The 15,302-nt window shown below is 41.2% G+C and overlaps 1 protein-coding gene across 1 annotated transcript; it reads right to left on the minus strand.

Annotated features, from left to right (window-relative positions):
* Positions 1–12,576: 12,576 nt before the first annotated feature.
* LOC109398260 (26S proteasome non-ATPase regulatory subunit 14) lies at positions 12,577–14,633 on the minus strand. Its single transcript, XM_029852717.2, has 4 exons — positions 14,483–14,633; positions 14,168–14,403; positions 13,503–14,098; positions 12,577–12,852 (listed from the first exon to the last, which is right to left on the minus strand). The coding sequence occupies exons 2-4, from the start codon at positions 14,343–14,345 to the stop codon at positions 12,691–12,693; spliced, it is 936 nt and encodes a 311-aa protein (XP_029708577.1). The 5' UTR covers positions 14,346–14,403; positions 14,483–14,633; the 3' UTR covers positions 12,577–12,690.
* Positions 14,634–15,302: the final 669 nt, after the last annotated feature.

A 15,302-nucleotide genomic window follows, 5' to 3' on the forward strand; every position in this document is an offset into this window, starting at 1 on the left:
ATTTTGTTCCAATAGACATATTTTCGGCTCCATTCGAGGCGTTGGTAATTTGTTTGTTGTATCGAACTGGACACCGCTTTTTTGAGTAGCTCTAAAGCCTGTATCCGCAATAATCGGGACACAGAAGCACGTCAGTAGCTCTGTAATGAATCGGTGAAATAGGCCAAATGATTGACTGAGAACTCTTTGGTGTATGTTTATTATTTGTGCCAAATTTCATAAAAATCGATGCATTACTTTTAACTGTGGATGAAAAACAAACAGACGTGGTTTTAAGCATTTTGTACAATCATGACCAATTTTCATTCGCATAGTAGATGGTTCTTTTACGCTACAGTTCAAAGTTCTGTGATGATAATTATGAAATTTCGTTAGCAGTTATGATACTTATAGAGACACATTCTTGCAAAATTTCATCAACTTTGACCAATTGGTTTGAAAGCTACTGGTGTTGATAGGGGTGAGTGTTAGTGAAAATTTTTCGTGTTTTTCATGTACGATTTTTGCCTATTCATAACTTTTGAATTTCTCTGCCAATTTTCATGAAATTTTCACAGAAGCTAGTTTATTATGTGTATTTTATGCCTGCAAAATTTGATGATTATTGGTATAGTACTTTCAATAGTACAATGGAAACAATAAAGGGTACAGACTAGTTGCAGTCTGAGAGGCTAAAATTACGTTCAGTCCCAAAACATGTTTCGACTACAAAATTGTTGATAGTGCATCGATTTTTTTGAAATTTTGCTCATGCAACAAATGTAGATTGAGAGGTTTGTGTTCAAAATTTCAGCCATTTCCTTTGCCAAATTCAAAAGTTACAGCGCTGACAAGAAAAACTAGGGGCTGTACAAAATTCAATGGCGCGCGTTCTACTCTATCATTGCTACAACAAAAAGTGCTGCACTGATTCACACGAAATTTTGTAGGTGAAATGAACACATCTTAAGGTGTTATTAGGCAAAATTTGAGCAATTTTAATGTATCTATTGCAGAGTTACAGCTGTGTTTCTGTGTCCCGAATATTGCGGATACAGGCTTTATAACTTACAATGACAAGTGGGACTGGATACAAACAGTGTGTAAGACTGAAATTCTTCAATAAAAGCTGGACTGCCGGTTTCATAGAAAGGTAGACTGAATGCCATTTGGTATGTCAGAACAATTTTCAATGTTCGCGAGAAATATCTCAATTAGAACTTTGGTCGTAATGATGGCTACAGGTATTTCGAACAAGCCAACGCTTCACCTCACTATTCAAAATAATAAATTTTAATGCCACACAATCAAAACTAATCCATTACAATGCCTAGGAGTTCCAATTCTGGATGGGTTGCCCACTTATCCAAACTTAAAATCATTTAGACACGGTTGGAGGACATTTACTGTTAACTTCAAATTTATAAACTGGAAATCACAAGAATCTCGATATACCTGTCATGGACATTTTATAAAACACACCAAAAAATAAACTCATAAATTAGTGATCTCGATTCTAAACCGTACTAACAGTTCTGCTAAACAGAATATTTGAGAATCTTGATGATTTTTATTATTAACGTCTGAGATAGAACATCAAACTTTCTTAAGAAGGTCTTAAGTGCCTATAATTTTGGCCAGACAATTTTCGACCAAATTCAAGAATTAAATTCGTTCTCTTTCGTTAAGTTTCACCTCATGTTGGAAACAATGCAATTATATTTTGTGATCAATAAACAATAATACCAAAATTATTGCATTTGAATAAAGCTATTTCAAAGTGAGATTTATCAACCTAAACATCGTATCACCAACACTGCCTATAATTTTGGCCAGTACTGTATACCACTGGGATCTATTGATGAAGACCTGTAGCCGTTGAGTCTTCTCAACTAATACACACCAAGTTTCACTGGCTTACGGCAGTACAGGTTTCACGTTGAAAACTCGAATCGTGGTCCGTTGACTTATCTGGCTGTTTTTCCCCAGATACATTTCTTAATCTCTCAAAGGCAGCCCTCGCCTTCTTGATCCGTGCACCTTTGTTCATCTTGGTGCCGGCATCGGCCGTTATTTGGCTACCAAGATATTTGAAGCTTTCAACATTCTCCACTGATTGCCAGCTACCGTAAAGCTGTTAGGGTTGACCGTATTTACATCCAACGATTTGGTCTTGTTGACGTTGATGGTAAGACTTGCCGCCAAAGAGGATTGGCAAAATCATCGAGCTTATAAGCTTATACTCTGCGTTGTTGAGCTAAGAGAACAACGTCATCAACCAGATCGAAGTCATTTAGGTGCTCCATAGTAATGGGCTGCCACAGCAACCTACGACTTGGGTCACAATCAATCGCACCTACCAGGATCTCGTCGATTACGATTAGGAACAGTAGCGGTGTTAGTATACATATTTGCCTAACTTCAGCATCGACGCGGATAAGATCGGCGAAGACACCGTTGTGCAGTACTCTACACGAAAATGCCCTGCACTGTGCTTCAATGAGGCATATGATTTTCTCAGGGACACCCTTGCGCTGCGCCTAAAGGCTCCCCACATGCTTTCGTGATTAAGACGGTCGAAAGTGTTTTCGTAATAAACGAACACCATGTAGAGATATACTTGGAATTCATTGGTTTCCTCCAAGATGCTACGGAGCGTGACAATATGGTCCACACAGGATCGTTCAGTAGGGGGAGTTTTCTTCTCGGTAGCCGAATAGCGCTGACGGGCTACGGCTTTGGGCCGATTCAAATATGACGTCCATCATTTTTCGGGAATTTTAGACCCCCCCTCCCCCCTCTGTCACGCTATTTAGTATATCTTATATATGGAGTGTCACACTTTCTCAGACCCCCCCTCCCCCCTAAATGATGGACGTCATATTTGAATGACCCCTTTGACTCCTCGTGTTTTTTTGGCTCGTTCTATCGCGGCTTTACCGTTCCTTCGCTCCTCCATCTTTCTCCAGGTGTCATCTATGATCCACTGCTTTCTCTGAGTGCGCAGCTTAACCAAATTATTCTCGTCTGTGGCGATGAATGCGCTCTATTGATCTTCTACGCTTTCACTTACCGAAATATGTACAGTGCGGTTCTCCAGTGCCTCGACAACAGAGATGGAAACACTCTCATCGTGAATCAACTCGCGAGTGTAAAACCAACAAACGGTTTACTCACGGTGCCGAGAGTAAGCCGTATGTGAGTTTATTCGCACCCGCTTGCATCACGAGTATGAAGCAAAACAAAAACAAAAACACTCATGAATTTTTATTCGCGAAGAACAAGTGGAGATGCGGGAATTGCATTTTAGAGCGATTTTAATTGCAGAACAAGTAATTATCCATCAGATAGTAGTGTTTTGTGCTTTATTGTTCCTGAAAAGTGAATCTGTCGGCCATGTAAATTAATTTTTTCACAAAATTGAAAAATGTTCAGAGCTGCTTCGCGAATCAATCACGAGTGCGACCAGCTTCGTTAGCTCGCGAGTGAAGGAAGTGCGAATACATTCTGGCTTCTGTTGTTCACGAGTAGGATAGCTTTGCGTTTGTGTCTGCTCAGCTGCATTCCTCACTGTTTTCCATCACTGCTCGACAAAGGCAGCACTTCAATAAGCACTTAAATGGCGCGGAGAACCGAGGCAACGAACGAGGACGGAAATGATCGTACCCAACGGCGTAGCCAGCTTTTTCTTTTTTCTTTCTCGCTCTCCTAAACAAACACGAGAAAGAGAAGGATGAAGAGATGGGCCATTCGCCCCTGGTTTCATCCTTCTCTTTCTCCTGTTTTTTTACGAGAGAGATCAAGAAAAAAGAAAAAGCTGGCTACGCCGTTGATCGAACCCCCACGTTGAGAGCAGTCAAGGATGACATTCACCAGTGCAAAGTCATCAAAACAGCTGGTAAGGCAGCTGAACTCATCAGAATGGGTTCAGAATAGTTGAACAACTACTTACAAGTCTGGGAAATTGAACAACTACCTAGGTTTGAAAGAAAGGTATTATTTGCCCCATTCAAAAGAAAGGCGACAAAGGATGTAAGAACTTCAGAGCAATCTTCAATTTGAATGCCGCCAATAAAGTGCAATCTCAGATCATCTTCCTTCGTCTGTCACCTAAAACGAATGAGTTCGTGGGGAATTATCAAGCCTACTTCATCGATGGCCGGTAGACCTCGGATCAGATCTTCACTGTACGGCAAATCTTCCAGAAACGCTGTGAATACCAGATCCTAATGCATAAACTGTTCATCGATTTTATGGTGGCATACGACCACACAGAGCTATGGAAAATCACGGACGAAAACGGCTTTCCTTGGAAGCTGACATGACTGATAAAATCAATGATGGACAGTGTGCGAAAACTGCGTGAAGTGGTGATGGACTTTCGTGCCTGCTGTTTAACATAACGCTAGAGGGTGATATGCGGAGAACCGAGTGTAGCAGCCAGGGCACGATTTTCAACAATCCGGCCAATTTGTTTGTTTCGCTGACAACATGGATATCATCGGCACGACATTTGGAACGGTAATAGAGCTGTGTACATCCGCCTGAAACGTGAAGCAGCAAAGATCGGACTGGTAATATATGCATCAAAAGCGAAGTACATCTGTAAATGTTGTACATACTTAAGGTGGAACTGAGCGAGACAGTACATGTATTGGGAGCAGTGTTACAATAAACGGGGAAACCACAGACAAACAGACGTAACACTCTGATGATTCCCATCGTACATCAATTTAACGGTCTATTTAAAAATTTGATAGTTGGCCAACTGACCATCCGTGGCGCTCGCATCGTTTTTGCTCGAGTTTGACGTTTGCCCACTACCGCCATCTAGTTGATAGTCGGCCAAACTCAGACCTTTTAGCATTGGGCAAACATGTTGCCGTGACTATGATGTGAATCGAAAAATGTTCGAAGAGTTACGTCTGTTTGTCTGTGGGGATACCTTCGAGGTGGTGGAGAAATTCGTTACACTCAGTTCTTTGCTAACGGCGGACAATAACGTGGATCGTGAAATAAGAAGGCGCATGATCAGCGAGGGTCGATTATACCAAAGGTTCCAAAAAAACTACCATCAAAAAAGGATTTACCTCGCACCTAAGGCACCCTACACACTACTCAAACCGTTTGACCAACATTGCCACCGCCCCCTGGTTGGTCGAACCAGCGAATGTTTCTGCAACCGTACGACGAACTGCCAAATCGTGTTGCACCAACATGTCACTTTGGTTGCACCAACATCATCCCCCATTTGAAATCGCACTGTGTTTGTGCAACAACCCTACACACGGTACGATTGGTTCGTCAAACATTGGCTCCGCCCACCGTTGGTTTGAGTAAAATCAAACTGGTTTGATTTTTGCCGACCAAACCGTCAACCGTCAAATCGGTTTGACGAACTGCCAAATCGGTTCGTCAAGCAGCATCACACACGGTCAAACACAGCACCAACTCAACCACCAACCTGGGGGCGGAGTCAATGTTGGTCAAACCGTTTGAGTAGTGTGTAGGGTGCCTAATGTACCATTTAAAAAACGCAAATAAGACCGGTGGTCCTCTACGGACACGAGGCATAGACCATGCTCAAAGAGGACTCGCAAGCACTCGGAGTTTTCGAGCGATACGTATTTAGGACGAGCTTTGGCGGCAGCTCGCTGCACTTTTCGGCAAACTCAGCATCCAGAAGGTTACAAAAGCCGGAGGATACGGTGGGTAGGGCATATTGCAAAGAATGCAGCATAGCAACACGGGAAATATTGATAAATCACAAGAAATCCGGAAGGTACATGACCATGCGCAGCGCATCGGGTAAGGTGGGCTAACCAGGTCGAGAGTGATGTGGCGAGTGTATGGCGTTCCCGAAGTTGAAGAGGAGCAGCAGGGAGCCGAACTCAGTCTTGTAAGATTTATTCACATCGAATATGTAAAGATGTCGAATGAAATAATCGAAACTCTACAACCAAAAGGTATAGGTATCTGCAGGCTGGGCTGCCGTATCGTTGAGCTTCCGGTGAACTCACAAGAAATAAACCATTATGTCCGAAGGAAAAAGGAGATTAAATTTAAATTTAATTACAGCACCCTGTGCCTGTTCACCATTCTGTTACTTTTCCGCATCCACCATGATGCAATGCATTTTCGGGCCTTTTCCACCGCCGCCACGCCATGCAGATGAAAATGACGTCGGTGGCTGAGGGGAAGCGGAAGGGAACAATGGTGATGGGCGTTTGCACCATCAAAAGCTCCGTATCCGTTGAGGCATAGCATGCAGTGCATCCGTCTCTAGCTACCCAGCCAGCAGTGGCCTGCGGTGGACATGAGATCACATCTTTCATTCTCAGAATTCGCGTTGTTTTGCTCTTGAGCGAAATTGTCGTCTCGACGTGCCCGTATGCCTTGGTGAATGAGGGAAACTGTTTCAGCTTTCAGGAGTAGGTATTCTGTGCAGACCATTTACAAGAGGGTTTAAGCTACTTGATAAGTAATTGTAAAGCGGTTCAGTATATTGTTAATTGATTGCTTTGGAATTTTGGAAAAAAAATCATGAAAGTTGCTTACTGAAAATATAATGAAATTGCTACTGAAAATGTGGCAGCTGTTGCGTAGCATTTGAAGTCCACGATTTTTTGAGCCGTCAAGCAAATAAAATACTGTCCAGCACATCAGAAGTTGCATAAATTATCTCTTTTTGAAACGCAAACTGAAGAAAGATTAATTGGGAGAGGGATAGAAAAAGCATCGGCTAGGAGAAGTGTGGAATTTTAAACATATTCTTTGGAAGACTTCCGACCCCTGACCCCCAAGAGATTGAGGAGGAGGTTGGCCGGTTGAAAAACAACAAAGCCGCTGGAGCAGATCAACTACCAAGCGAGCTTCTAAAATACGGTGGAGAAGCACTGGTGAGCACTACACTGGGTCATTACCAAGATTTGGGAGGAGGAAGTATTACCGGAGGAATGGATGGAAGGTATCGTGTGTCCCATCTACAAAAAGGGCGACAATGTTATAGTTCATTCGGATTCAGAGAAAATACACTATTTTAGGATACAAATCGGAGGACATCCATTTTACTTCCTGGTCTGGTAAACAACTGACTCTGACTTTTACTCTACACACTCTGAAGGAATTCTCACTACCGCGCGATCACACTACTGGGCGCTGCCTACAAGATACTCTCTCAAATTTTATGCCGCCGTCTATCACCGCTTGCAAGAGAGTTCGTGGGGCAATATCAGGCTGGATGTATGGGTGAACGCGCTACAACGGACCAGATGTTCGCCATCCGCCAGGTGTTGCAGAAATGCCGCGAATACAACGTGCCCACACATTACTTGTTCATCGATTTCAAATCGGCGTATGATACAATCGATCGAGAACAGCTATGGCAGATTATGCACGAATACGGATTCCCGGATAAACTGATACGATTGATCAAGGCGACGATGGATCGAGTGATGTGCGTAGTTCGAGTGTCAGGGACACTCTCGAGTCCCTTCGAATCTCGCAGAGGGTTACGGCAAGGTGATGGTCTTTCGTGCTTGCTGTTCAACATTGCTTTACAGGGTGTAATTAGGAGAGCGGGGATAAACACAAGTGGAACGATTTCCACGAAGTCCGTTCAGCTGCTTGGTTGCGCTGATGATATTGATATTATTGCTCGTAAATTTGAGACGATGGCGGAAACGTATATCCGACTAAAGAGTGAAGCCAGACGAATCGGATTAGTCATTAATGTGTCGAAGACAAAGTACATGATGGCAAAGGGCTCCAGGCAGGAATCAGCGCGCCCGCCACCTCGAATTTATATCGACGGTGATGAAATCGAGGCGGTTGAAGAATTCGTGTACTTGGGCTCACTGATGACCGCCGACAACGACACCAGCAGAGAAATTCAGAGGCGCATTGTGTCAGGAAATCGTGCATACTTTGGACTCCGCAGAACTCTACGATCGAATAAAGTTCGCCGTAACATGAAGTTAACCATCTTCAAAACGCTGATTAGACCGGTCGTCCTCTATGGGCACGAAACATGGACCCTACGTGCAGAGGACCAACGCGCCCTTGGAGTTTTCGAACAGAAGGTGTTGCGTACCATCTACGGCGGAGTGCAGATGGAAGACGGGACTTGGAGAAGGCGAATGAACCACGAGCTGCATCAGCTGCTGAGAGAACCAACCATCGTCCATACCGCGAAAATCGGGAGGCTACGGTGGGCGGGTCACGTCACCAGGATGTCGGATAGCAACCCGACTAAAATGGTTCTCGAGTCATCCGACCGGTACAAGAAGACGTGGAGCGCAGCGAGCTAGGTGGGTCGACCAAGTGGAGGACGATCTGCGGACCCTACGCAGAGTGCGGAACTGGAGACAAACAGCCATGGACCGAGTGGAGTGGAGGCGGCTACTATGTACAGCAGAGGCCACCCCGGCCTTAGCCTGATCGATCTGATCTGAACCCTTTGGAGCCGGAGGGGTCATATATGACCCCAACATAGAAACGGCTGTATAAATTAGCCCATTCGATAAAATAGAATACTGTCTTCGGCAAAGTTGTTGCAAATTGAGTACTCTGCTTGGGAAAAATGGGGATATGTGTATTTGGGACTTCATGGATAACCTGGAACATCCTGAACACCATGAAATTTGGAAAAACGAAATAATTTACATAGGGAATCGCGCCGCTTGGGCGGTGGCTTCTATATTCGTCTGTTTTCCACTATAACTCAGTCAAATTTGAACCAATTGACACAACTTTTGGAATGTGGTGAGATAGGTATACAGTATGACCCATAAAAAAAATGCGACAGTTTTCAAAGTCATCGTTCCCCTACTTCGAACTGATTAACCTCGCATGTATCTATTGGATAGTATAGTAGAGCCACTAATCTTATAATGGCAAAGGAACATAGACTGATTCCATGCAAATACCTTCGGAAATATAACGTTGAACATATGGATGTCGAAATCGTCCACGCGCCAGAGGCCGTTTTTAAGGATATAATTTTCTTTCAATTGCTTTCAATCACATTCAATCAAATTTTATTTTCAAAATAGTACTTTTATGGCTGGATAAGGTCTTCAGGAGTTGGTTGGTTCGTCGGACAAGCACGAAAAAAATATTAACTTATAAATTTAGAGACATTTTGTGAAAATTGAATTATTTGACAAATGATAATTTTTAGAAAATATTATGTTTTAAGCATGAAATTGTTTTTAAGTACATAGTATTTGTACCTATCATAAAGGTAGGTATATATGCCTTCATCGACAAAAAAATGTTTTGAAAAATGTTCTAACAGTGTTAAGTTTTTTATTAATTTATCTTAAATACGGTTTTTAATATGTAGCACCTTTTTGAGTTTTTGTTTCCTAAACATTTGAAATTATTTTTAAAATATTTTTCAAACATGGGCGTATTAAAGAGTACATATTTCTTCATGGTTTCCATGTGTTTAAAAGTTTTTATCTTAGTTCATTTTGCTATGAAAATTATAGGAAAACTTGATTTTATTTAGAAATTGTTAACAATTATAAGGTATCCCATATACGTAACCAATGAATATTTTGACAAAAATTTTAGAGATCCTGTATGACAATGACCTCCTTATTGTATCCTAATCCAAAAAAGTTTAATTCATTGGGATTATTTCATTAAAAATCATCAAATACTGCAAAAAAATGAAATGTCGCATTTTTTTATGGGTCATACTGTAGTATCTACCCATGTACAACATTTAAAGTCAATTGGTTCAAAATTGACTGAATTATAGTGGAAAACAGACGAATATAGAAGCCACAGCCCAAGTGGCGCGATACCCTACCAGTTTTTCTAAAAGCTGAGCTTGGATATGGGTTACGTCCATTTAGCCTTCGTCAAGAATATCAAGCGGTGTTTTATATTCTGAGATGTTCTAGGTGTTCCAAACTGTTCTATAGTAAAGTCCTCCAAACCTACAACAATAAATAATAGCATTGCATAACCTACAGGGATCCGTGAAGCTCTTGACATCTACAATGTCTGTTGTAGACACCATAGGGATATTCCAAGTCAGTCAAACTAACTTGGAGTTTAGAACTTCAGGTCTTCACTCGTAATAATAGCCATATCTGTTATACTGAGTAACGTTGAATAATCAACCAAAGTTACTGAAGCAATCTGAAGTCTATTTTTTTATTATAAACCTTCGGGGCATTTAGGGTTTTTCAAACTGTTCTATAATGAAGTCCTTAAAAACTACAAGAATAACTTTATGTATTTTCACCATAAATTGTAGTATTGTACAATCTGCTGGGGTCCGCGAAACTCTTGAAATTTCAAATGTCAACCAATGTTTCGTCCAGCGGTTGATAGGCCCCACGTTATGTACTTTTACTCCCGGGGGACACGGGAAATAACGAACTACTTCTTCACTACTTCAGGTACTAATTGCACCACAGAGAGGCATTGCTCCTGATTTGTGGTGGTTCTTACACATAGGAATAGCTGCCGCTTTTATAGGCGGCAGCGATAGTACGGACTACAGGGATATTCCAGGTCAGCCAAACTACATTGGAGTTCAGGACTTCAGCTCTACACTCGTAGAGTGTATAATAGCCATACCTGTTATAGTGAGTAACGTTGCATATTTATCCGTGGTTACTGGAGCAATCTGAAGTCTACCTTTTTATTATAAACCTTTGGGACATTTAGGTTCGTTCAAACTGTTCTATAATGAAGTCCTTCAAATCTACAAGAAAAGCTTTATGTGTTTTCACCATAAATAAAAGCATAGCATAATCTGCTGGGATCCGTGAAGCTCTTGACATCTACAATGTCAAGACTTTAACATTATAGACACTATAGGGATATTCCAGGTCAGCCAAACTACTTAGGAGTTCAGGACTTCAGGTCTACACTCGTAACAATATCCATATATGTTATACTGTGTAACGCTTCATAATCAACCACAGTTCCTGGAGCAATCTGAAATCTACTTTTTTTTATCTTAAACCTTTGGGACATGCAGGATCGTTCAAACTGTTCTATAATGAAGTCCTTCAAATCTACAAGAATAACTTTGTGTTTTCACCATAAATAATAGTATAGCATAATCTGCTGGGATCCTCGAAGCTCTTGAATTCTTAAATGTCATTTAGAGACACTACAGGGATATTCCAGGTCAGCCAACCTACATTGGAGTTCAGGACTTCAGGTCTACACTCGTAACAACAGCCATATCTGCTATACTGAGTAACGCTGCATATTTATCCGTGGTTACTTAACCAATCTGAAGTTTGCGTTTTTATTATAAACCTTTGGGACAAGGTTCGTCCAAAATGTTATATATTGAAGGCCTTCAAGAAAAACTTTATGTATTTCACCATAAATAATAGCATAACATAATCTGCTGAGATCGGTGAAACTCTTGAAATCTCAAATGTCATTTAAAGACACTAAGGGAATGTTCCAGGTCAGCCAAACTATGTATAAGTTCAGCTATATCTAACATACTGAGTAACATTTCATAATCCATCGCAGTGACTGGACCAACCTGAAGTCTACTGTATATTATTATGAACCTTTAGGACATTGAGGGTCGTCCAAACCGTCCAGAAGTTTAGCTCTTGGTAGTAACAGCAGTTAGTCTCACAATGAGGTTTAGACTGTAATCTGTAATCCCCCTGGCATATCATGAGTCATTTCATAGTTTTAGTTTTGAGATATTCCAGATCAACATACTCATACATACACAACTACTCAGGAGACCATAGCTTCAGGTCTACACTTGTGATAATAGCTTTTGTCACTACGTTTACTGCTCCTCTTGGCATGTCAATCCCATGTTGTTTCTAATGCAAATCATATTTTTGTCTCTCACGAGCCCATTTAAATTAAATTTGAAATTTTTCTCGCCTCATTTCACAGCTCAATGTGCCACGAAAAGTTTATGCATCACATGAATACACTTTTTTGAAAACAATTGGAGTTATAATGCAAAACGTAGGCACTTTGAAAAACAACATGGGACTGATGCGAAGAGGGGCAGTTTAGTAGTGTTACATAATCAACTGTACTTACCAAAGCAGTTAGAGGAACAATACGCGTTGTTATATATTTTTAGGATATTATGGGCTCCTTACTGTTATGAAGCTTAGTTGATAAAAAGACACTATCTTTCAGAAAACTTGCTGGACATGATTGATTACAAATCGTAGCTTTTAATGAAAGAAGTTACCGATACTCCCGTAGACTTTAGGATCCAAACTCAATAATAGTTTGGATGACCTAGGTTATCCCGACTGATATGATACTGTCTATTAAACTTTCAGAAGACTTACTGAACACGTTAGATTACAAATCGTAGCTTTATATAATGGAAGAAGTTACCGTTACACCTGTATACTTTAGGATCCAAACTCGGAGCAGGGGTAGTCAAAGAAAATATCAGTTTTTGTTAAAAATGTCGAGTCGAGAAGTCAACATCAACATTGTATCGATCAGACGGGAGTTTTTATAGATCCACCCCTCCTAATTTAAAACCACAGAGAATCAATCGCTGTCCTTTAACTCAGACTAACAAAATAGGATTGTTCAATTGAAGTAAAATAAACCGCATCATACTTACAAAATAGCATTTTTTAATTCAGACAGAGCGTAATATGATTACAATTAAGTTATCATACGAGGGCCAGGGATTCCTTCGATTTCCCTCCAAATACCTAACGACGATTCTTACTTAAAGACGATCGTGTCCAGCATCGCCCCCAAGCACTGCACGATGTTGTTCGACATCAGGGTGTCGACCTTCTCCTCCAGATGTCTCTTGGGATCCTGCTTGCCCACGTTCTTGATTGCCAACTGCTCGGGTGTCATTTTTTCTTCGTCTTCCAGTGCCTGAGAATAGTAGAAAACAAATTGCAAAATATGTTGGGTACATAAACCGAAGAAAGCTGAGTTGATATCACCCAAGGACCCCACAAAAACAAATCCACACAACATAATAAATTAGGATTGCCATAAAAAAACTTAAAAGACTTGTAACCTTCCTCAGTGTCAGTGGATAACTGACTGAGGAAGATTACAAATGGTAGTCGAAATACGCGTATCTGTCATAGGATAAGCAAAATAGGGCGGAATTAAAAAGTACGGAATTGATTACACTCATTCAAAGAGAGTATTCTGCTTAGAGGGTTCGAAAAGTCGGTACAAGTATTTTGCTTTTTAAAAGATCGTCCGTGTTAAGGTGAAGATATCACGACATAACACCTGGAATTTTCAAGAGCACAAATCTGAAAAAAAAACCGTGACCTGGTGACACATTGTGACGGCTTGCGCTGAAAGTTGATCCATCACCAGTGGGTTTACGCCATGATAAACACACCAGGACACACGTTAGACAAAATTCAGGCAAAGCATTATGAACATACCTTAATAGTATGACGTTCCCTAATTTTCCAAGTTTTTCTTAGTGATACTTTGCCTTTTAACTCAATTGTTCACTTGTAGCACTTGGTTAAGTATAAATAGGCCACCAGGCATCTTACCTTGTTGTAGTTCTTAGCTAACTCCAACATTTCACTGATAGTGCTCTCGTTGATGCTGCAATGCTCCTGATAGTTGGCCAAAGTCAAACCATCCATCCAGGACTTTTTGTGCAGATTCAGCAGCATTTTCTGCTCCAGTTCGTTCTTCCTATAGTTAATGCTGATTGAATAGTAGTGACGATTCAGTCCATGAATGAGGGCCTGCACCGAAGGCTTCTGTAAGTGTCCCAAATTGGAAGTGGTCTGTCTTGGTTCCTGACCAAGAACCAACATATTGGGATTGATCAACCGGAATGCATCGATGACCACTTTTCCTTTGACCGATTGGATAGGATCTACTACAACGGCTACTGCACGTTCGGACAGAGCTTCGAACGACTGCTGGGTGTTGATATCCACTCCGGAAAGCCAGCAACCAAACCCAGGATGGGAGTGATACCATCCTACTACCATTTCCGGTCGGCCGGTTTGCTTCAACATATCCAGCATCTTCGCCTGGAACACCGGATCGACGGCTTCGACAGACACACCCGTTCCGGTCTGTGGCATAGCAAACACGTCAATGACCTGAACCGTGTAGTCATCCACGAACTCTCCTGTAAAAGAAAGCATTTCGATTAGACTTCCGACAACAGAAACAAAGGCCCTCCCCCATTCGTACTCACCCAGCATAAGTCCCATAACCTCCATGGGTACACCAGCTCGACCGTGTTTTAGCATCTTCAGCAAGGCCAACGACGATATGTAGACTTGCTCGGCCGTGTCCACAACCGGAGCATCCGTCGGGGGTGGAGCTTGCGTCAGTCCGGGCATAGCGCCACCAAGTCGAAGAAGGCGATCCATATTTTTTCGGGGTAGCAAACAAGAACAGACTTTTACCGAACACTTTTGGTTTTAATCACTGTAAATTCCAAAATAATAAGTTACCAATGGCTTCAGCCTTATTTTGAATAAACTGCACTAATCCATCGCATACTTACCGAAAATTCAAACAAAATCCTCGCACAAAACCACAAAATCCACAAACTCGAGCGAACGATGATGATGACTTTGGCGTTTTTCTTGTTGCCGTTCCGGATCGTTTGACAGTTCGCTGTGAATGTGCAAGTAAGCGAGTGAAGTTGGCTGCGATGCAGTTTACACCGACGGACGCACCGACGAAAACGAGGGAGCGAACATTCGTAGCCCAGACATAAACCCTGCTAGCCGTGTGCGGTGTAGTTTAGCATGCTAACAAAACTTTACTCATCGGTATTTAATTTTTTATTATGCAAAACATCTTCAATATTTTTTTTTGTTTATTTCCATCTTCAAAATATATGTAGTTTCGCACTAAAATAATAATGAACCAACAGATAAAAGATTCAAAGATTGCTGAAGATCTCTGAAGATTGATTTCATAAATTTAAAATCTGCCGACGGATAGAACATTAAAATTTAAATTATTAATTAAATTTTTAAATTAAAAATTAAATTTTTAAAATGTGTTTTTTTAAGTATTTTACACACTAATAAAATTTCACCCAAGTTAGTGCAAGTGCTATACACTAAATCCTTTTTTACCAGGGGGCCAGCAAAAAGCAAAATCCCCGTAGCTCACAACAAAAACACGTTCAAAATTGTTTGTGCTGAAAACTGATGCGTTACACAATTTCTTACTGATTTATTTGCTATCTTCGCGTTGTCGTGTAATTTCGAACGATTGCACGCCAAAATTTTCGTAACCTTTTGCTAGTTTTACACGTTTTACTTAAGTAATAACTTATGATAATGACTAATTCGCAGATGTCGTGCACTTCC

Source organism: Aedes albopictus, chromosome 2, assembly GCF_035046485.1.
Source record: "Aedes albopictus strain Foshan chromosome 2, AalbF5, whole genome shotgun sequence".
Classification (NCBI taxonomy): domain Eukaryota; kingdom Metazoa; phylum Arthropoda; class Insecta; order Diptera; family Culicidae; genus Aedes; species Aedes albopictus.